General features: G+C 42.0%; 1 protein-coding gene across 2 annotated transcripts in view; it reads left to right on the top strand.

Moving 5' to 3' along the window:
- LOC121569800 (seizure protein 6 homolog) overlaps positions 1–23,964 on the top strand; it is a 107,126-nt gene extending 83,162 nt beyond the window's left edge. For both annotated transcript variants that reach the window (XM_041881005.2, XM_041881004.2), the window contains exons 14-19: positions 17,930–18,124; positions 19,853–20,044; positions 20,199–20,237; positions 21,009–21,126; positions 21,329–21,440; positions 22,616–23,964. In XM_041881005.2, the coding sequence (XP_041736939.1) occupies positions 17,930–18,124; positions 19,853–20,044; positions 20,199–20,237; positions 21,009–21,126; positions 21,329–21,440; positions 22,616–22,645 (686 nt within the window). In that variant the 3' untranslated portion in view covers positions 22,646–23,964. The remainder of the gene's footprint in view (positions 1–17,929; positions 18,125–19,852; positions 20,045–20,198; positions 20,238–21,008; positions 21,127–21,328; positions 21,441–22,615) is intronic.
- The last annotated feature ends 791 nt before the right edge of the window (positions 23,965–24,755 follow it).

Genomic DNA, 24,755 nt, shown 5'->3' with positions numbered 1-24,755 from the left:
CCCTCCCTATCCTCGCTGGACTCTCTTTCATTCAGTTTCTTCTTCACATCAGCAAAGAAGTACTCCGTGTTTCACAAACTCACTTTATATAGAGGGGCTATCACTCTTTCACACTGTGGTAAATAAAGCCAGTTTGTTATTTATAATTATTTATTTCTGTTTTCAGAGGGAGAGAAACCAAAAGCCCACCGTGCCTATTTTTCGAAAATCGTCAGTCCACATGTCAAGTGCGCCATTGTATTTACCCAAGTTCTCTCTCAACTCCAGGACCACTCACCAGCACATTTTTTTTGCCTGATGCAGGACTCTAGTGCCAGAGAAGAGAGACTCTCGGACTGAAACATTCACACCTACATTAATTTATGAAAATATAGTACATTTGTGCCACAGTTTAGACTACCGATAGATCAGTGTTCTAACTCTCCCTTGTGATAGTGTGGTGCAATGACAGAATGATGCAATTTACCACAATCTGCCACCATCTACCACAAACGGTCACTTCATAAGCTCAAAACTTTTAAAGGAAGAACCACTGTAGCTATAGCTATCCACATGCTAACCTGCGTGCTAACATTACTAAAATTACTAGCAGCAGTAACAGTAAATCCAGTTATAATGGCAAACGCAAACATTTGCTACCATGACATCCTGCAAGTTATATCCGCCAATAAAGATCAGGTAGTTCAGCAGAAATAAAGACATACCTTGAAATAAACAATGATATTTTACCATTCATTTCTGCAAAACATACAGTGTTGATGGAGTTGCTGTAGCTTGCTAGCTAGCTAGCTTATTCCATCCCCAAACACTATGCTAGATCCGAATGGGACAGCTCGTTTTGCATGGCACATTGCGCTTAGATAGCTGGCTATCTTCGTTTTTTATCATCTACCATCAACATAACATGACAAAAGTTTTGGGGCACTTTAGTATCTACTTACCCGATTCACCTCCATCACTGAAGTCGTCCGCCGTCGTGCTGTAACACCAGTGGTGTCAGTGGACTTGGAGCTGGCAGGATTTAACTGTTGGAACCGGGTTTTACTAGCCAGAGCTTCATGGTGAATCCATTATTCCACTGTTGGTAGCCATCGTAATCCTTTGGGGCAGAGTGAGACTGAATCACCAGGGGTTCCCCTGAACCATTCTGCCCGAAGCGGTCTGACTTTTTCCCAATAAATCAAACATTCCTACTGTTAAACAGTGCACTGCCGCCACCAACGGGCTGTTCTTCTCTTGACGTCAAAGCCGCAATGTATTGTTGGTACTGTATATGAGTTTTTTATAAATCTAATTCAAATTGCAAAAAATTAAAGTGTATAATTATTATACTTTTTAAAAACTTTTGCACCAATTTACGTTGATAGATATGTGGAAATATACAGTGCATTCAGGAAAGTATTCAGACAATTTTTCCACATTTTGTTACGTTACAGCCTTATTCTAAAATGGATTAAATAAGTAAAACATTTCATCAATAACCCATAATGACAAAGCAAAACCATATTTATTTTTTTGGGTGCAAATGTATTACAAATAAAAAGCAGAAATACCTTATTCATATAACTATTCAGACCCTTTGCTATGAGACTCGAAATTGAGCTCAGGTGCATCCTGTTTCCATTGATCATCCTTGAGATGTTTCTACAACTTGATTGGAGCCCACCTGTGGTAAAGTCAATTGATTGGACATGATTTGGAAAGGTACACACCTGTCTATATAAGGTCCCACAGTTGACAGTGCATGTCAGAGCAAAAATCAAGCCATGAGGTCGAAGGAATTGTCCGTAGAGCTCCGAGACAGGATTGTGTTGATGTGCAGATCTGGGGAAGGGTACCAAAACATTTCTACAGCATTGAAGGTCCCCAAGAACACAGTGGTCTCCATCATTCTTAAATGGAAGAAGTTTGGAACCACCAAGACTCTTCCTAGAGCTGGCCGCCTGGCCAAACTGAGCATTCGGGGGAGAAGGGCCTTGGTCAGGGAGGTGACCAAGAACCCGATGGTCACTCTGACAGAACTCCAGAGTTCCTCTGTGGAGATGGGAGAACCTTCCAGAAGGACAACCATTTCTGCTGCACTCCACCAATCAGGCCTTTATGGTAGTGGCCAGACGGAAGCCACTCCTCAGTAAAAGGCACAAGACAGCCCACTTGGAGTTTGCCAAAAGGCACCTAAAGGACTCTCAGACCATGAGAAATAAGATTCTCTGGTCTGATGAAACTAAGATTGAACTCTTTGGCCTGATAGCCAAGTGTCACGCCTGGGGGAAACCTGGCACCATCCCTACGATGAAGCATGGTGGTGGCAGCATCATGCTGTGGGTTTGTTTTTCAATGGCAGGGCCTAGGAGACTAGTCAGGATCGAGCGAAAGATGAATGGAGAAAAGTACAGAGATCTTTGATGAAAACCTACTCGAGCGCTCAGGACCTCAGACTGGGGCGAAGGCTCACTTTCCAACCAGACAATGACCCTAAGCACACAGCCAAGACAACGCAGGAGTGGCTTCGGGACAGGTCTCTGAATGTCCTTGAGTGGCCCAGCCAGAGCCCAGACTTTAATCAGATCGAACATCTCTGGAGAGCCCTGAAAATAGCTGTGCAGCGACGCTCCCAATCCAACCTGACAGAGCTTGAGAGGATCTGCAGAGAAGAATGGGAGAAACTCCCCAAATGCAGGTGTGCCAAGCTTGTAGTGTCATACCCAAGAAGACTCAAGGCTGTAATCGCTTTCAAAGGTGCTTCAACTGAGTAAAAGGTCTTAATACGTATGTAAATGTCATATTTCAGTTTTTGCTTTGTCATTATAGGGTATTGTGTGTAGATTAATGAGAAAAACAACTATTTAATCAGTTTTAATGTAACAAAATGTGGAAAAAGTCAAGGTTGTCTGAATACTTTCTGAATGCACTGTATTGTGCAACATTCCCTTTAAGGGTCATTACTGTACCAACAACAGCTGCATATCCCAATAAAACTGCTTCTCGTTTTGAAGTTCACTTTCCTTGCTTTGTCCAACAACACTATCATGAATCTAGCAAATACGTTTTGTGGTTCAGAGTGCACTATTTATTTAGTTTCATAGTGCAAATGTTTGCTAGCAAGTTTCTCACACTGGCTTTAGCCATGGGTGGAGCCGGGTGGTTGCCTAGCAACCAGACCTGGGTTCAAATACTATCTATATGAAAAACGAAAAACTACGTTTTAAGTGAGAAGTCATTGGTCTGAAGCCGAAAAACAAAGGAAATTCACGAGCACCACAATGCCTGCTCTACCAAGGTTTTCCAGCACACACCTTTACCTACTACAGTATGCTGGTCTGTTATACTTCAAACAATGTATAGGCATGTTGCTGAGGATTTAAACCTTCTCAAACAGCCTAATCATACTCTTAGAGGAGGTGCTCCCACAATAAATCAAATAAAATGTATTTATAAAGCCCTTTTTACATCAGCAGATGTCACAAAGTGCTTATACAGAAACCCAGCCTAAAACCCCAAAGAGCAAGCAATGCAGATGTCGAAGCACGGTGGCTTGGAAAAACTCCCTAGAAAGACAGGAACCTAGGAAGAAACCTAGAGAGGAACCAGACTCTGAGGGGTGGCCAGTCCTCTTCTGGCTGTGCCGGGTGGAGATTATAAGAGTACATTGAGGGAAAAAAGTATTTGATCCCCTGCTGATTTTGTATGTTTGCCCACTGACAAAGAAATGATCAGTCTATAATTTTAATGGTAGGTTTATTTGAACAGTGAGAGACAGAATAACAACAAAAAGATCCAGAGAAACGCATGTCAAAAATTTTATAAATTGATTTGCAATTTAATGAGGGAAATAAGTATTTGACCCCTCTGCAAAACATGACTTAGTACTTGGTGGCAAAACACTTGTTGGCAGTTGGCCACCAGGTTTGCACACATCTCAGGAGGGATTTTGTTCCACTCCTCTTCTTTTTTTTCTTTTTTTGGGGGGGGAATGTTCCACTCCTCTTTGCAGATCTTCTCCAAGTCATTAAGGTTTCGAGGCTGACGTTTGGCAACTCGAACCTTCAGCTCCCTCCACAGATTTTCTATGGGATTAAGGTCTGGAGACTGGCTAGGCCACTCCAGGACCTTAATGTGTGCTTCTTCTTGAGCCACTCCTTTGTTGCCTTGGCCGTGTGTTTTGGGTCATTGTCATGCTGGAATACCCATCCACGACCCATTTTCAATGCACTGGCTGAGGGAAGGAGGTTCAAACCCAAGATTTGACGGTACATGGCCCCGTCCATCGTCCCTTTGATGCGGTGAAGTTGTCCTGTCCCCTTAGCAGAAAATCACCCCCAAAGCATAATGTTTCCACCTCCATGTTTGACGGTGGGGATGGTGTTCTTTGGGTCATAGGCAGCATTCCTCCTCCTCCAAACACGGCGAGTTGAGTTGATGCCAAAGAGCTCGATTTTGGTCTCATCTGACCACAACACTTTCACCCAGTTCTCCTCTGAATCATGCAGATGTTCATTGGCAAACTTCAGACGGGCCTGTATATGTGCTTTCTTGAGCAGGGGGACCTTGCGGGTGCTGCAGGATTTCAGTCCTTCACGGCGTAGTGTGTTACCAATTGTTTTCTTGGTGACTATGGTCCCAGCTGCCTTGAGATCATTGACAAGATCCTCCCGTGTAGTTCTGGGCTGATTCCTCACCGTTCTCATGATCATTGCAACTCCACGAGGTGAGATCTTGCATGGAGCCCCAGGCCGAGGGAGATTGACAGGTCTTTTGTGTTTCTTCCATTTGCGAATAATCGCACTAACTGTTGTCACCTTCTCACCAAGCTGCTTGCCGATGGTCTTGTAGCCCATTCCAGCCTTGTGTAGGTTTACAGTCTTGTCCCTGACATCCTTGGAGAGCTCTTTGGTCTTGGCCATGGTGGAGAGTTTGGAATCTGATTGATTGATTGCTTCTGTGGACAGGTGTCTTTTATACAGGTAACAAACTGAGATTAGGAGCACTCCCGTTAAGAGTGTGCTCCTAATCTCAGCTCATTACCTGTATAAAAGACACCTGGGAGCCAGAAATCTTTCTGATTGAGAAGGGGTCAAATACTTATTTCCCTCCTTAAAATGCAAATCAATTTATAACATTTTTGACATGCATTTTTCTGGATTTTGTTGTTGTTATTCTGTCTCTCACTGTTCAAATAAACCTACCATTAAAATTATTATTTTTCCCTCACTGTATATCTATTTTCTATTGTGTTATTGACTGTACGTTTTTGTTTATTCCATATGTAACTCTGTGTTGTTGTTGTTTTTATTGCACTGCTTTGCTTCATCTTGGCCAGGTCGCAGTTGTAAATGAGAACTTGTTCTCAACTGGCTTACCTGGTTAAATAAAGGTGAAATAAAATAAATAAACTCTGCGGTCCGACTCATCCCAAACCATCTCAATTTGGTTGAGGTCGGGGGATTGTGGAGGCCAGGTAATCTGATGCAGCACTCCATCACTCTCCTTCTTGGAAGAATAGCCCTTACACAGCTTGGAGGTGTGTTGGGTCATTGTCCTGTTGAAAAACATATGATAGTCCCACTAAGCCCAAACCAGGTGGGATGGTGTATTGCTGCAGAATGCCGTGGTAGCCATGCTGGTTAAGTGTGCCTTGAATTCTAAATAAATCACAGACAGTGTCACCAGCAAAGCACCCCCACACCATAACACCTCCTCCTCCATGCTTTACGGTGGGAAATACACATGCGGAGATCATCCGTTCACCCACACCGCGTCTCACAAAGACACGGCGGTTGGAACCAAATATCTCCAATTTGGACTCCAGACCAAAGGAAAAATGTCCACCAGTCTAATGTCCATTGCTCATGTTTCTTGGCCCACGGAAGTCTCTTCATCTTATTTTTATTTTACCTTTATTTAACTAGGCAAGTCAGTTAAGAAGAAATTGTTATTTACAATGACGGCCTACACCGGCCAACTGTGCGCTGCCCTATGAGACTCCCAATCACGGCCGGTTGTGATGCAGCCTGGAATCGAACCAGGGGGTCTGTAGTGACGCCTCAAGCACTGAGATGCAGTGCCTTAGACCACTGCGCCACTTTAGTAGTGTTTTCTTTGCAGCAATTCAACCATGAAGGCCTGATTCACACAGCCTCCTCTGAAGAGTTGATGTTGAGATGTGTCTGTTACTTGAACTCTGTGAAGCATTTATTTGGGCTGCAATTTCTGAGACTGGTAACTCTAATGAACTTATCCTCTGCAGCAGAGGTAACTCTGGGTCTTCCATTCCTGTGGTGGTCCTCATGAGAGCCAATTTCATCATAGCACATGATGGTTTCAAAGTTCCATATGTGTTATTTCAGGTTTGATGTCTACAATGTAGAAAATAGTAAAAATAAAGAAATACCCTTGAATGAGTAGGTGTTCTAAAACTTTTGACCGGTAGTGCATACCTAAAGGGGTCCTAAAATTCCAAATCAAATGGCTAAATGATTAAACAACTCCATATGCTAGTTTAGTAGATATTGCCATCTAAGGGCTTAGACTTACAGTGGTTAAAGTGGCAACTACAGAGTTTACATGAGACAAGTGATAACTGACAGAGTTGTGGACTCGAGTCACATGACCTGGACTCGAGTCTAACTTGAGTCACAAATTTGATGATTTGAGACTCGACTTGACAGAAAATAAAATGACTTGACTTGGACTTGGAGCCTCAAGACTCGGGACTCAACTTTGACTTGAGACTGATGACTTGAAATTATCTGGCCAGGTTTTGTAATGTTTTGTCACTCATTCTGTGGCACAGAGACTACGTGGATTACTCTACACGCAGCCAGAGACAGTAGCCGCAGCATCGCCTATGCAAAAAAAACTGCAACAGATTGCCTAGTGAAACGCACACTCGGAACTCTGATTGGACCAGCAAACTGTCAATCAACACAGGTCGGGTGGTGAGCTAGCGAACAGATTGCTGATTTGCTGTACAGCTATAGGATCTGGTGCCTAGCAAACGTCAAATTATAGGAAGAGAGGATTGCCATAATAAATAAATATGCAGCTCCAAAAATTGTTTGGTGATCAAAAATAGTAACTGTTTATTTTGCAAGCTCATCAGCAATGGGGCAACAATTACTAGCAAAGGCCGACTGGTATTTTGTTTGAAATTGATAATCTACATACAGTTGAAGTCGGAAGTTTACATACACCTTAGCCAAATACATTTAAACTCAGTTTTTCACAATTCCTGACATTTAATCCTAGTAAAAATTCCCTGTCTTAGGTCAGTTAGGATCACTACTTTATTTTATGAATATGAAATGTCTAAATAATAGTAGAGAGAATTATTTATTTCACCTTTTTTTTCTTTCATTACATTCCCAGTGGGTCAGATGTTTACATACACTCAATTCGTATTTGTTAGCATTGCCTTTAAATTGTTTAACTTGGGTCAAACGTTTCGGGTAGCCTTCCACAAGCTTCCCACAGTAAGTTGGGTGAATTTTGGCCCATTCCTCCTTCTATAGGATTGAGGTCAGGACTTTGTGATGGCCACTCCAATACCTTGACTTTGTTGTCCTTAAGCCATTTTGCCACAACTTTGGAAGTATGCTTGGGGTCATTGTCCATTTTGAAGACCCATTTGCGACCAAACTTTAACTTCCTGACTGATGTCTTGAGATGTTGCTTCAATATATCCACATCATTTTCCTTCCTCATGATGCCATCTATTTTGTGAAGTGCACCAGTACCTCCAGCAGCAAAGCACCCCCACAGCATGATGTTGCCACCCCCGTGCTTCACGGTTGGGATGGTGTTTTCTGCTTGCAAGCTATCCCCTTTTTCCTCCAAACATAACGATGGTCATTATGGCCAAACAGTTATATTTTTGTTTCATCAGACCAGAGGACATTTCTCCCAAAAGTACGATCTTTGTCCCCATGTGCAGTTACAAACTGTAGTCTGGCTTTTTTATGGCGGTTTTGGAGCAGTGGCTTCTTCCTTGCTGAGCGTCCTTTCAGGTTATGTCGATATAGGACTCGTTTTACTGTGGATATAGATACTTTTGTACCTGTTTCCTCCAGCACAAGGTCCTTTGCTGTTGTTCTGGGATTGATTTGCACTTTTCGCACCAAAGTACGTTCATCTCTAGGAGACAGAATGCGTCTCCTTCCTGAGCGGTATGACGGGTTCGTGGTCCCATGGTGTTTATACTTGCGTACTATTGTTTGTACAGATCAACGTGGTACCTTCAGGCGTTTGGAAATTGCTCCCAAGGATGAACCAGACTTGTGGAGGTCTACAATTCTTTTTCTGAGAGCTTGGCTGATTTCTTTTGATTTTGCCATGATGTCAAGCAAAGAGGCACTGAGTTTGAAGGTAGGCCTTGAAATACATCCACAGGTACACCTCCAATTGACTCAAATGATGTCAATTAGCCTAACAGAAGCTTCTAAAGCCATGACATCATTTTCTGGAATTTTCCAAGCTGTTTAAAGGCACAGTCAACATAGTGTATGTAAACTTCTGACCCACTGGAATTGTGATACAGTGAATTATAAGTGAAATAATCTGTCTGTAAACAATTGTTGGAAAAATGACTTGTGTCATGCACAAAGTAGATGTCCTAACCGACTTGCCAAAACTATAGTTTGTTAACAAGAAATGTGTGGAGTGGTTGAAAAACGAGTTTTAATGACTCCAACCTAAGTGTATGTAAACTTCCGACTTCAACTGTATGAAGCTTGCATTTGGAATTTGTTTAAAATGAATTATTACTATGGCACCATAGGCGCGGCTCTTCACTTGTGCTCTACAAACTCCCGCCAGTAGAGAGTGCTTTTTTTCTCTTGTTTAAATGCATAGGCCCTATGTGGTAAATATATATTCCATTTAATACTACAATAATTGCTAGAGTTTTATCATTCCAGCCCTGTACCGTTTATTGCAAATACATCTACACTCTGAGCATGTCAACCTGCCTTGCCTTCTGCTGATTTCATGCCCTTACTACTGCTACAAGGTCACAATTACATAGGCTAATCAAAATGTGTTGTAGACAAAATAATGAAAAGGGCTGTCTGGTAGCCTCAATAAATATACAAAGATTTGTAGTTGAACAAGTCATTGCATGTATAGATACATTTGTTTACTTTAATTGAGACTTGACTTGTAAACTTGTGACTCGACTAGACTTGACTTGCTCTTAGAAGGCTTGGATTCGAGTCTTGACCCGTTCTACTTAGGACTCGACTTGAGACTCGGAACTTGTGACTTGAGACTTGCTTGTGACTCAAACAATAGTGACTTGGTCCCACCTCTGATAACTGAGCAATGCATTTTCAACCAATTCATGTTTAAAAGAGAATGAACAAAATTGAAAATGTAAACAACAAAAACTAAATCAAACCCACTTAAATATATATTAAAAATAACTTAAAAAATTAAAAAGTCTGTCCTCTCAGGCCACTACTCTACTACCACATATCTACAATACAAAATCTGTTTGTGGAGAGTGTGAGTGTTACCATGTATATTTGTATGCGTGTCTGTCCAGTCCCCTCTGTTCCATAAGGTGTATTTGTATCTGTTTTTTAAAATCAGATTCTACTGCTTGCATCACTTACCTGAAGTGGAATAGAGTTCAATGTAGCCATGGCTCTATGTAGTACTGTGCACCTCGCATAGTGTGCTCTGCACTTGGGGATTCAAATCAAATCAAATGTTATTTGTCACATACACGTGTTTAGCAGATGTTATTGCGGGTGTAGCGAAATGCTTGTGCTTCTAGCTCTGACAGTGCAGTAATATCTAACAAGTAATATCTAACAATTTCACAACATATACCCAATACACACAAATCTAAGTAAGGAATGGAATTAAGAATATATACATGGACGAGCAATGACAGAGCGGCATGGACTAAGATACAGTAGAATATTATAGAATACAGTAAATACATATGAGATGAGTAATGCTAGATATGTAAACATTATTAAAGTGACTACTGTTCCATTTCTTAAAGTGGCCAGTGATTTTATATAGGGAGCAGCAGTATCTAATGTGCTAGTGATGGCTATTTAACAGTCTGATGGCCTTGAGATAGAAGCTGTTTTTCAGTCTCTCGATCTCAGCTTTGATGCATCTGTGCTGACCTCGCCTTCTGGATGATAATGGGGTGAACAGGCAGTGGCTCAGGTGGTTGATGTCCTTGATGATCTTTTTGGCCTTCCTTTGACATTGGGTGCCTTAGGTGTCCTGGAGGGCGGGTAGTTTGCCCCCGGTAATGCGTTCGGCAGACCGCACCACCCTCTGGAGAGCCCTGCGGTTGCGGGAGGTGCAGTTGCCATACCAGGCGGTGATACAGCCCGACAGGATGCTCTCAATTGTGCATCTGTAAAAGTTTGTGAGGGTTTTAGGTGCCGAGCCAAATTTCTTCAGCCTCCTGAGGTTGAAGAGGCTCTGTTGCGCCTTCTTCGCCACACTGTCTGCATGGGGTGGACCATTTCAGTTTGTCAGTAATGAGTACGCCAAGGAACTTGAAGCTTTCCACTTTCTCCACTGCGGACCATCGATGTGGATAGGGGGGTGCACCCTCTGCTGTTTCCTGAAGTCCACAATCATCTCCTTTGTTTTGTTGATGTTGAGTGAGAGGATATTTTCCTGGCACCACACTCCCAGAGCCCTCACCTCCTCCCTGTATGCTGTCTCGTCATTGTTGGTAATCAAGCCTACTACTGTTGTGTAGTCTGCAAACTTGATGATTTGAGTTGGAGGCGTGCTTGGCCACACAGTCATGGGTGAACAGGGAGTAAAGGAGGGGGCTTAGCATGCCCCAGTGTTGAGGATCAGCGAATTGGAGGTGTTGTTTCCTACCTTAACCAACTGGGGGTGGCCTGTCAGGAAGTCCAGGACCCAGTAGCACAGGATGGGGTTCAGACCCAGGGCCTTGAGCTTAATGATGAGCTTGGAGGGTACTATGGTGTTAAATGCTGAGCTATAGTCAATGAACAGCATTCTTACATAGGAATTACTCTTGTCCAGATGGGATAGGGCAGTGTGCAGTGTGAAGGTGATTGCTTCGTCTGTAGATTTATTGGGGCGCTAAGCAAATTGAAATGGGTCTAGGGTGACAGGTAAGGTAGAGGTGATATGGTCCTTGACTAGTCTCTCAAAGCACTTCATGATGACAGAGGTGAGTGCTATGGGGCGATAGTCATTTAGTTCAGTTACCTTTGCTTTCTTGGGTACAGGAACAATGGTGGCCATCTTGAAGCATGTGGGGACAGCAGACTGGGATAGGGAGAGATTGAATTTGTCCGTAAACACACCAGCCAGCTGGTCTGCGCAAGCTCTGAGGACGCGGCTAGGGATGCCGTCTGGGCCGGCAGCCATGCAGGGGTTAACATGCTTAAATGTCTTACTCACGTTGGCCACGGAGAAGGAGAGCCCACAGTCCTTGGTCGTGGGCCTCGTTGGTGGCACTGTGTTATCCTCAAAGCGGGCAAAGAAGGTGTTTAGCTTGTCCGGAAGCAAGACATCAGTGTCGGCGACGTGGCTGGTTTTCCTTTTGTAGTCTGTGATTGTCTGTAGACCCTGCCACATACGTCTTGTGTCTGAGCCGTTGAATTGTGACTCCACTTTGTCTCTATACTGATGTTTTGCCTGTTTAATTGCCTTGCGGAGTGAATAGCTACACTGTTTGTATTCTGCCATAATCCCAGTCACCTTGCCATGGTTAAATGCGGTGGTTCACGCTTTCATTTTTGCGCGAATGCTTCCATCTATCCACGGTTTCTGGTTAGGGTAGGTTTTAATAGTCACAGTGGGCACAACATATCCTACACACTTCCTGATATACTCAGTCACTGTTTCAGTGTATTCGTCTAAATTATTTTCGCAAGCTACCTGGAACATATCCCAGTCCGCGTGATCAAAACAATCTTGAAGCGTGGATTACGATTGGTCAGACCATCGTTGAATAGTCCTTAGCACAGGTACTTCCTGTTTGAGTTTCTGCCTATAGGAAGGGAGGAGCAAAATGGAGTCATGGTCAGATTTGCCAAAAGGATGGCGGGGGAGGGCCTCATAACCATCCCGGAAGTTCGAATAGCAATGGTCGAGAATCTTAGCAGCCTGAGTACAACAGTCAATATGTTGATAGAACTTTGGCAGTCTAGTCCTCAAATTTGCTTTGTTAAAATCCCCAGCTACAATAAATGCAGCCTCAGGATATGTGGTTTCCAGTTTGCATAAAATCCAGTTAAGTTCTTTGAGGGCCGTCGTGGTATCGGCTTGAGGGGTGACTATAACTGAAGAAAATTATCTTGGGAGATAATACAGCATTTGATTGTGAGGTATTCTAGATCGGGTGAACAAAAGGACTTGAGTTCATGAATGTTACTACAATTACACCATGAGTCGTTAATCATGAAACACACACCTTCGCTCTTCTGCTTCCCGGAGAGATATTTATTTCTGTCTGCGCGATGAACTGAGAACCCATCTGGCTGGACCGATTTCGACAGAATATCCAGAGAGAGCCATGTTTCCGGGAAACAAAGTATGTTACAGGCCTTGATGTCTCTCTAGAAGGAAATCCTTGCCCAGAGCTCGTCGACTTTGTTATCCAAAGACTGAACATTAGCGAGTAATATACTTGGAAGCGGTGGGTGGTGTGCACGCCTCCTAAGTCGAACCAGCAGGCCGCTCCGAGTGCCTCTTCTCTGCCGGCGATGTTTTGGATCAGCCGCTGGAATCAGTTCAATTGCCCTGGGGAGAGCAAACAAAGGATCTGCTTCGGGAAAGTCGTATTCCTGGTCATAATGCTGTTAGTTCTGGTGAGTTACCGCCGCTCTGATATCCAATAGTTTTTCCCGGCTGTATGTAATGATACAAAACACTTTCTGAGCTTATAATGTAAAAAATAATACATAAAAAAATGAAATACCGCAAAGTTTCCTAAGAGCTAGTCGTGAGGCCGCCATCTTCGTCGGCGCCAATGTTTTACATTGTGAGGAGACCTCTGGTGGCATGTCTTGTGGGGTATGCATGGGTGTCCGAGCTGTGTGCTAGTATTTTAAACAGAAAGCTTGCTGCATTCAACATGTCAATACAAAAACAAGTAGTGATGAAGTCAATCTCTCCTCTACTTTGAGCCATGAGAGATTGACATGCATATTATTAATGATAGCTCTCCATGTACATTTAAGGGCCAGCCGTGCTGCCCTGTTCTGAGCCAATTGTAATTTACAGGGGGTGTAAAGCCATAACACATACGTTTTTTCAGTAACAGACTATGATCGATAATGTCAAAAGTCACACTGAAGTCTAACAAAACAGCCCCCACAATCCTTTCATCATCAATTTCTCTCAGCCAATCATCAGTCATTTGTGTAAGTGCTGTGCTTGTTAAATGTCCTTCCCTATAAGCGTGCTGAAAGTCTGTTGTCAATTTGATTACTGTAAAATAGAATTTTTTTCCCAAACGTTTACTAAGGGTTGGTAACAGGCTGATTGGTCGACTATTTGAGCCAGTAAAGGGGGCTTTACTATTTTTAGGTAGTGGAATGACTTTTGCTTCCCTCCAGGCTGAGGGCACACATTTTCCAGTAGTCTTAAAATGAAGATATGGCAAATAGGAGTGGCAATATCGTCTGCTATTATCCTCAGTAATTTTCCATCCAAGTTGTCAGACCCCAGTGTCTTGTCATTGTTGATAGACAACAATCATTTTTTCCACCTCTTCCACACTCACTTTACGGAATTCAAAATTACAATGCGCTTGTCTTTCATAATTTAGTCAGATATACTTGGATGTGTAGTGTCAGTGTTTGTTGCTGGCATGTCATGCCTAAGTTTTATAATGTTGCCAATAAAATAAAATAAAGTATGTGGCAGTATAAGTGGGTTTTGAGATGAATGAGCTATCTGATTCAATGAATGATGGAGCTGAGTTTGCCTTTTTGCCCAAAATGTCATTGAAGGTGCTCCAAAGCTTTTTACTATCATTCTTTGTAATTTATCTTTGTTTCATAGTATAGTTTCATTCTTATTTTTTTTAAATTCAGTTTAGTCACATGATTTCTCAATTTGCAGTATGTTTGCCAATCGGTTGTGTTGCCAGACTTATTTGCCACACCTATTGCCTTATGCCTCTCAACTATACAATTTTTCAATTCCTCATCAATCCAAGTGGATTTAACAGTTTTAACAGTCCATTTTCTTAATAGTAACTGGAATAAGCAATTTCATAAATGTGTCAAGTGCAGTGTCTGATTGGTCCAGCAAATATTCTTTACATCATCAACATAGGAATCACTACAAAACGTATTGTATGAGCTCTTATACACTATATTAGGCTCAGCCTTTGGAACTTTGGTTTTCCTAGATATGGCTACAATATTGTGATCACAGATTTGGATACTGCTTTAAAGCAGATTTCTGCAGCATTCATAAAGATGTGATCAATACATGATGATGATGATGTCATTCCTGTGCTGTTTGTTAATGCCCTGGTAGGATTACTGATAACCTGAACCAGGTTGCAGGCACTGATTACAGTTTGAAGCGTTTTCTTGAGTGGGCAGCTTGCTGAAAGCCAGTCAATATTTAGGTCACCCAGAAAATATACACTATATATACAAAAGTATGTGGACACCCCTTCAAATTAGTGGATTCGGCTATTTCAGCCACAACAGTTGCTGACAGGTGTATAAAATTGAGCACACTGCCATGCAATCTCCATAGGAAACATTGGCAGTAGAATGGCCTTACTGAAGAGCTCAGTGACTTTCAACGTGGCACCATCATAAGATGCCACCTTTCCAATGTCAGTTCGTCAAATTTCTGCCCTGATATAGCTGCCCCGGTCAACTGTAAGTGCTGTTATTGTGAAGTGGACACGTCTAGGAGTAACAACGGCTGAGCCGTGAAGTGGTAGGAGACACAAGCTCACAGAACGGGACCGCCGAGTGCTGAAGCGTCTTAGCGCATACAGTGGGGAAAAAAAGTATTTAGTCAGCCACCAATTGTGCAAGTTCTCCCACTTAAAAAGATGAGAGAGGCCTGTAATTTTCATCATAGGTACACGTCAACTATGACAGACAAAATGAGAAAAAGAAATCCAGAAAATCACATTGTAGGATTTTTAATGAATTTATTTGCAAATTATGGTGGAAAATAAGTATTTGGTCAATAACAAAAGTTTCTCCATACTTTGTTATATACCCTTTGTTGGCAATGACACAGGTCAAACGTTTTCTGTAAGTCTTCACAAGGTTTTCATACTGCTGGTATTTTGGCCCATTCCTCCTAGAGCAGTGATGTTTTGGGGCTGTCGCTGGGCAACACAGACTTTCAACTCCCTCCAAAGATTTTCTATGGGGTTGAGATCTGGAGACTGGCTAGGCCACTCCAGGACCTTGAAATGCTTCTTACGAAGCCACTCCTTCGTTGCCCGGGCGGTGTGTTTGGGATCATTGTCATGCTGAAAGACCCAGCCACGATTCATCTTCAATGCCCTTGCTGATGGAAGGAGGTTTTCACTCAAAATCTCACGATACATGGCCCCATTCATTCTTTCCTTTACACGGATCAGTCGTCCTGGTCCCTTTGCAGAAAAACAGCCCCAAAGCATGATGTTTCCACCCCCATGCTTCACAGTAGGTATGGTGTTCTTTGGATGCAACTCAGCATTCTTTGTCCTCCAAACACGACGAGTTGAGTTTTTACCAAAAAGTTCTATTTTGGTTTCATCTGACCATATGACATTCTCCCAATCCTCTTCTGGATCATCCAAATGCACTCTAGCAAACTTCAGACGGGCCTGGACATGTACTGGCTTAAGTAGGGGGACACGTCTCGCACTGCAGGATTTGAGTCCCTGGCGGCGTAGTGTGTTACTGATGGTAGGCTTTGGTACTTTGGTCCCAGCTCTCTGCAGGTCATTCACTAGGTCCCCCCGTGTGGTTCTGGGATTTTTGCTCACCGTTCTTGTGATCATCTTGACCCCACGGGATGAGATCTTGCGTGGAGCCCCAGATCGAGGGAGATTATCAGTGGTCTTGTATGTCTTCCATTTCCTAATAATTGCTCCCACAGTTGATTTCTTCAAACCAAGCTGCTTACCTATTGCAGATTCAGTCTTCCCAGCCTGGTGCAGGTCTACAATTTTGTTTCTGGTGTCCTTTGACAGCTCTTTGGTCTTGGCCATAGTGGAGTTTGGAGTGTGACTGTTTGAGGTTGTGGACAGGTGTCTTTTATACTGATAACAAGTTCAAACAGGTGCCATTAATACAGGTAACGAGTGGAGGACAGAGGAGCCTCTTAAAGAAGAAGTTACAGGTCTGTGAGAGCAAGAAATCTTGCTTGTTTGTAGGTGACCAAATACTTATTTTCCACCATAATTTGCAAATAAATTCATTAAAAATCCTACAATGTGATTTTCTGGAATTTTTTTTCTCCATTTGTCTGTCATAGTTGACGTGTACCTATGATGAAAATGACAGGCCTCTCTCATCTTTTTAAGTGGGAGAACTTGCACAATTGGTGGCTGACTAAATACTTTTTTTCCCCACTGTAAAAATCATCTGTCCTTGGTTGCAACACTCACTACCGAGTTCCAAACTGCACAAGAACTGTTCGTCGGGAGCTTCATGAAATGGGTTTCCATGGCCGAGCAGCCATACACAAGCCTAAGATCACCATGCGCAATGCCAAGCGTCGGCTGGAGTGGTGTAAAGATCACCGCCATTGCACTCTGGAGCAGTAGAAACGCGTTCTCTGGAGTGATGAATCACGCTTCACCATCTGGCAGTCCGACGGACGAATCTGGGTTTGGTGGATGACAGGAGAACGCTACATGACCTAATTTATAGTGCCAACTGTAAAGTTTGGTGGAGGAGGAATAATGGTCTGGGGCTGTTTTTCATGGTTCGGGCTAGGCCCCTTAGTTCCAGTAAAGGGACATTTTAATGAAATATATATGTAAATATTTGTTTTATTCACCCGCTTATACTGTTTTGTACACTGAGTAAACAAAACATTAGGAACACTTTCCTAATATTGAGTTGCACCCCTTTTTGCCCTCAGAACAGCCTCAATTCGTCGGGGCATGGACTCTACAAGGTGTCGAAAGCGTTCCACAGGGATGCTGGCCCATGTTGACCCCAATGCTTCCCACCACAGGAGGCTGATGGTGGACGGCTCATAATAATGGCTTGAACGGAGCGAATGGAATAGCGTCAAACACATGAAAACCATGTGTTTGATACCATTCCACTGATTTCGTCCTCCCCAATTAAGGTGCCACCAAACTCCTGTGCTTCCCACGGTTGTGTCAAGTTGGCTGGATGTCCTTTGGGTGGTGGACCATTCTTCCCAGCAGCGTTGCAGTTCTTGACACACTCAAACCGATGTGCCTAGTAGATACCCCGTTCAAAGGCACTTAAATATTTTGTTTACATTTTAGTCATTTAGCAGACGCTCTTATCCAGAGAGACTTACAGTTAGTGAGTGCATACATTTTTTTCATACTGGCCCTGGCGTTGCAAGCGCCATGCTCTACCAACTGAGCTCTACGGGAACGCCCTCTGAATGGCACACATACACAATCCATGTCTCAATTGTTTCAAGGCTTACAAATCTACACTGATTGAAGTGGATTTAACTGGTGACATCAATAAGGGATCATAGCTTTCACCTGGTCAGTCTATGTCATGGAAAGAGCAGGTGTTCCTAATGTTTTTCATACTCAGTGTATATTAAAATGCATTAGTTTTCTATATGGGTTTATTCTGGGACAATGGACAATCATCTACATATCAGAAAATAAGCGTGCTGGTGTTTACTAATTTACCTCTGTTTCATCTGTAGTGCCAGAGTAGATTTTTTTATTTATTATAAAAATATTACATAATATCTTGTATACCCTTATCGTCCGCAGTCCAGCAGTGTCCTGATCCGGGGGAGGTGGTGAACGGAGCACGTTCGGTACGCCCAGAGTCTGGATTCGCTGTTGGAACAGTTGTGCGCTTCTCCTGTAACCAGGGTTACCAGCTGGAGGGCCCTGGCCAGATTTCCTGCCATGGACGGGATACGGGCACCCCCAAGTGGAGTGACCGCAGCCCCAAATGTGTCTGTAAGTCACTCCCCTGGGTGTTTGTCTGTGTGTGTTGAGATGGATGTCAAACACTGTAATCCTACACTTTTTGTTTTTGAAGTGCCTTCAAAAAGTATTCACACCCCTTGACTTTTTCCACATTTTGTTGTGTTAACATTTATTTAATTGTCATTTTTTTGTCAACGATCAACACATAATATTGTAATGTCAATTCCAGTGGAAGAAAAATTCTAATATTTGTTTTAAAAAAGGACAAATAAAACACTAAAACACTGGATTAGATAAGTATTCAACCCCCTGAGTCAATACATGTTAGAATCAGCTTTGGCAGTGATTGCAGCTGAGTCTTTCTGGGTAAGTCTCTAAGAGCTTTCCACACCTTGATTGCGCAACATTTGCCAATTATTATTTTCAAAATTCTTCAAGCTCAGTCAAATTGGTTACTAGACAACTATTTTCAGGTCTTGCCATAGATTTTCAAGCAGATTTAAGTCAAACTGTAACTCGGCCACTCAGGAACATTCACTGTCTTGGTAAGCAACTCCAGTGTAGATTTGGCCTTGTGTTTTAGGTTATTGTCCTGCTGAAAGATGAATTCATCTCCCAGTGTCTGGTGGAAAGCAGACTGAACCTTTCCTCTAGGAGTTTGCCTTAGATCAATTCCATTTATTTTTTATCCTGAAAAACTCCCCAGTCCGTTTGCCTGAGCTTAGCTCAATTCCATTTATTTTTTATCCTGAAAAACTCCCCAGTCCTTAACAATTACAAGCATACCCATAACATGATGCTGCCACCACTATGCTTGAAAATATGGAGAGTGGTACTCAGTAATGTGTTGTATTGGATTTGCCCCAAACATAACGCTTTGTATTGAGGACAAAAAGTGAATTTCTTTGCCAAATTTTTTGCAGTATTACTTTAGTGCCTTGTTGCAAACAGGATGCATGTTTTAGAATATTTGTATTATGTACAAGCTTCCTTTTTTTCACTCTGCCAATTAGGTTAATATTGTGGAGTAACTACAAAGCTGTTGATCCATCCTCAGTTTTCTCTTATCACAGCCATTAAACTCTGTAACTGTTTTAAAGTCGCCTAATGGTGAAATCCTTGAGCGGTTTCCTTCCTCTCCAGCAAGTGAGTTAGGAAGGACGCCTGTATCTTTGTAGAGACTGGGTGTATTGATACACCATGCAACGTGTAATTAATAACTTCAACTTGCTCAAAGGGATATTCAATGTCTGCTTTTTAAAAATGTTAACCATCTACCAATATATCTTTGTGGTTGAATCTGTGTTTGAAATTCACTGCTCGACTGAGGGACCTTACAGATAATTATATGTGTGGGGTACAGAGACAAGGTAGTCATTCAAAAATCATGTTAAAAACTTTTCTTGCACACAGAGTGAGTGCATGCAACTTATGTGACTTATTAAGCACATTTTTACTCCTGAACTTATTTAGGCTTGCCAAAACAAAGGGGTTGAATACTTACTGACTCAAGACATTTCAGCTTTTCATTTATAATTAATTTGTAAACATTTTGAAAAACATAATTCCACTTTCACATTATCTGGTATTGTGTGTAGGCCAGTGACAAATAATCTCAATTTAATCTATCTTAAATTCAGGCTGTAACACAAAAAAATGTGGGAAAAGGGCTGTTAATACTTTCTGAAGGCATTGCTCTCTCTCTCTCGCTCTTTCTGTCTCTCTTTCCCTCCATCTTTATTTCCTTTCCCTAAACAGTGAAGTATGACCCATGCCCAAACCCAGGTGTGCCAGACAATGGTTACCAGACATTGTACAAGCATAGCTACCAGGCAGGAGAGACACTACGTTTTTTCTGCTATGAGGGCTATGAACTCATTGGGGAGGTTATTATCAACTGTGTCCCGGGGCACCCATCTCAATGGAACAGTCCACCACCCTTCTGCAAAGGTGACAATCTACATTGGACTGCTGGAAATGAGAATGAGTAGTTAGAGGGGTTTCAAGAAATTATGCATGAGAATTGAAACACTTGAACATATTGTAAAGAATGAATGAGGAATGATGATCTTATAATAATAATCTGCATCTCACCATCTATCAGTGGCATACGAGGAGCTGTTGGATGATCATAAATTAGAAGGTGATTTTTCGTCTTCTTCTACGTCTTCTTTAGGGGAATTTTGGCACTTTTCAACCTCATATTCATTCTCCAGTTACTTACAAAGACTATGAGATTCATAGTGACACAGGGAGGAGGAAAATGCCTCCCCCTGGCTAGAAACTCGTCGGTTTTGAAAATCACTTTGTTTTACTTTTAATGCAATTAATGTCAGGCTTTCTTCTTATATTTCTAACTACAGAACATAGAAACGTCATGGCAACCAATTTTCAACACGACAGAACTTGTATGATGAATTTGTACTTTTGAAACAACGTCAGATCTTCAACTTTATCTCCACTATCAGATTTATTTTTAAATCCAGTTTATCAACAAGTTAATAATTGTTATGTTGGATTCACGTCTCGATCGCAACCAAAAATCAAAGTTAAAGAAAGGACTGGTATTCAATCTGATCACGGGTTGTGGAAAATGCTTTAAGGTCAATGTTCCCGCGTTCATGGTGGTCACCTTCACGGTAAATGCTGCAGATACCGGCTCAATCATAGTGATTACATATTGGGAATTCAACAAACTTTTGGCTGTCTTTTAGAGTGGGTGAATATGGGTTGTAATTTCAATGATCAACGTCTCAAACAAATATTACCCAATTTCCCACGTTGAAATTACGTGGTTTGCTCAGAGGGATGGTGCTGGAAATAATGAAAATGAGGTTGAAAAGTGGTGGAATTCCTCTTTAATTGTCTTGCTTTAACTTCTTCTTCAATTTATTATTTTGGATTATTTCCCTAGTATCCCAGTCATTTGAGCCCTCCCACCAGATGCTAAGCGAGAACATTGCCTTGGCAATCATCCTGCCAATCATCCTGGTCATCCTTCTGATTGGTGGAATCTACATGTACTACACAAAGTAAGTGCTGCGCAGTTCAGTAGTCACAATTCAAATGCTTTCTTCATACTTTCACCAGATATTGGCATGGTCTGACCTAACACACACACACACACAAATTCACACAACAGTACTGAGCCATTGCATAGATCATATATCAGAAGTTGACTGTATTATGTATTCTCTCCCTTTAACATTTATTTATCTTTTCCCTCTCCCTCAGTGTATGTAGACTGCAGTGGAAGCCACTTTTCTGGAAGTCTCTCTCTCACACACACTCATACAGCCCAATTACTGTGGAGTCTGACTTCAATAACCCTTTATACGAGGCAGGGGTGAGTATTTTCTCTATTTTTGCCTAATGGGTGAGTATTGCCCAAGACCTCTCACTTTGGGGCTAGATTCTATCAGATCCGCGCTAGCCAACATCCGCATAGTGGTTGTTTTGGCAGTGTCTGAGGTGGAACTGCATTAGAGCTGTCAAATCCACAAGTGGTTCCTTGCGTTACCCTATCACAGACTCTGCCATTGGATGCAACGAAACCACACCCGACTTTATACCCAACAAGTCATGCAGCCGCGTTACAAGTTCAAAGACTTGAATGTGTGATGTTCTATTGTCGTCACCTCGATTAAACTTATAGGCTAAAAATCCTCCCATCCAAATTAACATGAAAACGTGCATTAGCCTGTCATTATTTCTATCATGGATAGAAGCTACAGTTTCTATCGCCATTTTGAACTTCTAATGCGGTAGGGAGAGGTTGGTGGCACAAGCAGCCACTCACCGGTTTGTCATCTCATACCGCAGTTACACCTCCAACACCGCCAACGCGGGTTAATGCTCAATCTGATTGAATTGAGGCCTTAGTTATGGCTGGGTAGGAACTAGCTAGCCTGAACCCCTAACCAGGACACGATTAGCCCTGTCTGTGTAACCAACTGGGAATCAAACCCAGGTTGTTAGTCTAACTCAACCACCAAGTAAAATTGTGCTATCTATGTCACTGAGCTAGAGTTTAATGTAGAGTTAATGTACAGGTATATTGTATAAACTTTAATAAATTGCCACTTATTTTTTCAACTTTTCACCTTTTGACTAGTATTTAGGACAGGGTTCTTCAATTCCGGTCCTGGAGGGCCGAAACACTTCTGTTTTTTATTTCTACCTGGTAGTTAATTGCACTCACCTGGTGTCCCAGGTCTGAATTAGCCCCTGATTAGAAGGAGAGGATGAAAAACAGAGGTGTTTCGGCCCTCCAGGACCGGAATTGAAGAACCCTGATTTAGGAAGAAGTTCTCTCTAACTTTGCTTTTTTTTGGGCTGGAAGTTGCCATGCTATTGACTGTAAGTTAACAAAAAGTGAATACTCTAGTCCGTTGCTTATGAATCCTGGAGATTGCATGTCCTAAACTGCTGAGGATATTTTGCTGTAGCATATAAAACCAACTATTTTCTTCTTCAAATTAACTGTTATTCGGGTCTGTTGTATTGCTACCTGGTTCCTAGGACACACGGGAGTATGAGGTGTCCATTTGAAGAAGAAAAGTCTTGAGAAGAATGAAAACCCACAGATAGATAAAGAGATCTGGAGGAAGAGGAACAAGTTTCTTTTTCTTTCAGATGGCTTCTTTCACTCCCCTCCTCCTGCCATTTCCTCTTCCCTGCCTCTCTCTTTCCTTCTCTCTCTTTATCTTTGAGTTTGTGTCTTTACGCCTCACTTTTCTTTTGTTTGTGTCTCTCTAATTTCCCAGTCTCTCTTTCTGTCAGTGATTGTAGGTTTGCATCTCCTTGGGCCAGATTCAATCCGCTCGCATTTGTCCGCTATGCACATTTTAAAGGCAATGTTCCAGCGCTAGTGGAGACGACATTCACGGTAAACGCTGCATATGTCGGTTCAATTGGAAATGACCTTTAAATGTCAATCGCGCTTTAACGTGGATTTTCCACGGCCCAGATTGAATCTAGACCCTTGTCTTCATCTGTTCATAGTGTGCAGCGATGACTGTCTCCCAGTGGTGTGCTGTTTTCCACAGTCCAACTTTTTGTCTAAAATTAGGATTGGTGCCATACAGAGGTTAAACGGTGGATAATATGGAAGCAGAGACAGAAAGAGGGAGATCCAGAGAGGGAGAAAGAGGAAGAGCTGAGATATATTTATGAAGTAAAATCATATAGAGAGAAACAAAAAAGGGAGAGACAGGAAAGCAGACACACATGCTCAGTTGCACACAGTATACACACACAGACACACAGAGAGAGAGAGAAAGAGAGAGAGCGAGAGAAATGCATACACACATTGAATGTAAATATTTGGTTGAATATCGAGGCTCATATATACAGAAAATTCAGTGCCAAAATATAACATTGCATAATGTAATGTATCTTCAACTCTCGTTGCCATAGTAAAAAGCCAGCATTTCATATTGTTCTTTGCCATTTCTGAAGTGTATTTCCACTTGATGTTGAATGACATTGAGAATAAGGTGAGGACCTGAATGTCGTCACGCTTATAGCACGCAATGATTGTATATTTTACAGCTTCTGCTGAATCATGTTATTATGATTATCAACGATTATCATTGTTATCAGTGCAAATTTGAAGTTGTTGTATATGCACTATGTTGAAGAAAATAAGCTAACTTGGCTGCTTGCTGTGATGCAGTATTTAACTGATATGCTTTTTTAATTTCTTACCAGTTTATTGTCTGAACAGTAAATCTACTTTAATTCACTGTGCCAATATGGGGGTCCAGGGGACTCTTTTGCATTGTAAAGGTATTATTTGCATTATATTTTGCCATGGCATTATTTATTTGCTGAAATTAAGATTAAATAAAAGTCTCTGAATGGTGAAAGGAGGTCTTGTCTTCATTAAATACCAAATGTACAGTACCAGTCAAAAGTTTGGACACACCTACTCATTCAAGGGTTTTTCTTTATTTTTACTATTTTCTGCATTGTAGAATAATAGTGAAGACATCAAAACTATGAAATAACACATATGGAATCATGTAGTAACCAAAAAAGTGTTACACAAATCATAATATATTTTATATTTGAGATTCTTCAAATAGCCACCTTTTGCCTTGATGACAGCTTTGCACACTCTTGGCATTCTCTCAACCAACTTCACCTGGAATGCTTTTCCAACAGTCTTGAAGCAGTTCCCACATATGCTTAGCACATGTTGGCTGCTTTTCCTTCACTCTGCCGTCCGACTCATCCCAAACCATCTCAATTGGGTTGAGGTCGGGGGATTGTGGAGGCCAGGTCATCTGATGCAGCACTCCATCACTCTCCTTCTTGGTAAAATTGCCCTTACACCGCCTGGAAGTGTGTTGGGTCATTGTCCTGTTGAAAAACAAATGATAGTCCCACTAAGCCCAAAACAGATGGGATAGCATATCGCTGCAGAATGCTGTGGTAGCCATGCTGGTTAAATGTAAATATATCACAGACAGTGTTATCAGCAAAGCACCCCCACACCATAACACCTCATTTTACATTTACATTTTAGTCATTTAGCAGACGCTCTTATCCAGAGCGACTTACAGGAGCAATTAGGGTTAAGTGCCTTGCTCAAGGGCACATTAACGTCATTTAGCAGACGCTCTTAGCCAGAGCGACTCACAAATTGGTGCGTTCA

This window comes from Coregonus clupeaformis, chromosome 7 (assembly GCF_020615455.1).
Source record: "Coregonus clupeaformis isolate EN_2021a chromosome 7, ASM2061545v1, whole genome shotgun sequence".
NCBI lineage: Eukaryota > Metazoa > Chordata > Actinopteri > Salmoniformes > Salmonidae > Coregonus > Coregonus clupeaformis.
Note: the sequence above shows the minus strand (reverse complement) of the source record. Positions and strands in the feature narration are given on the sequence as shown.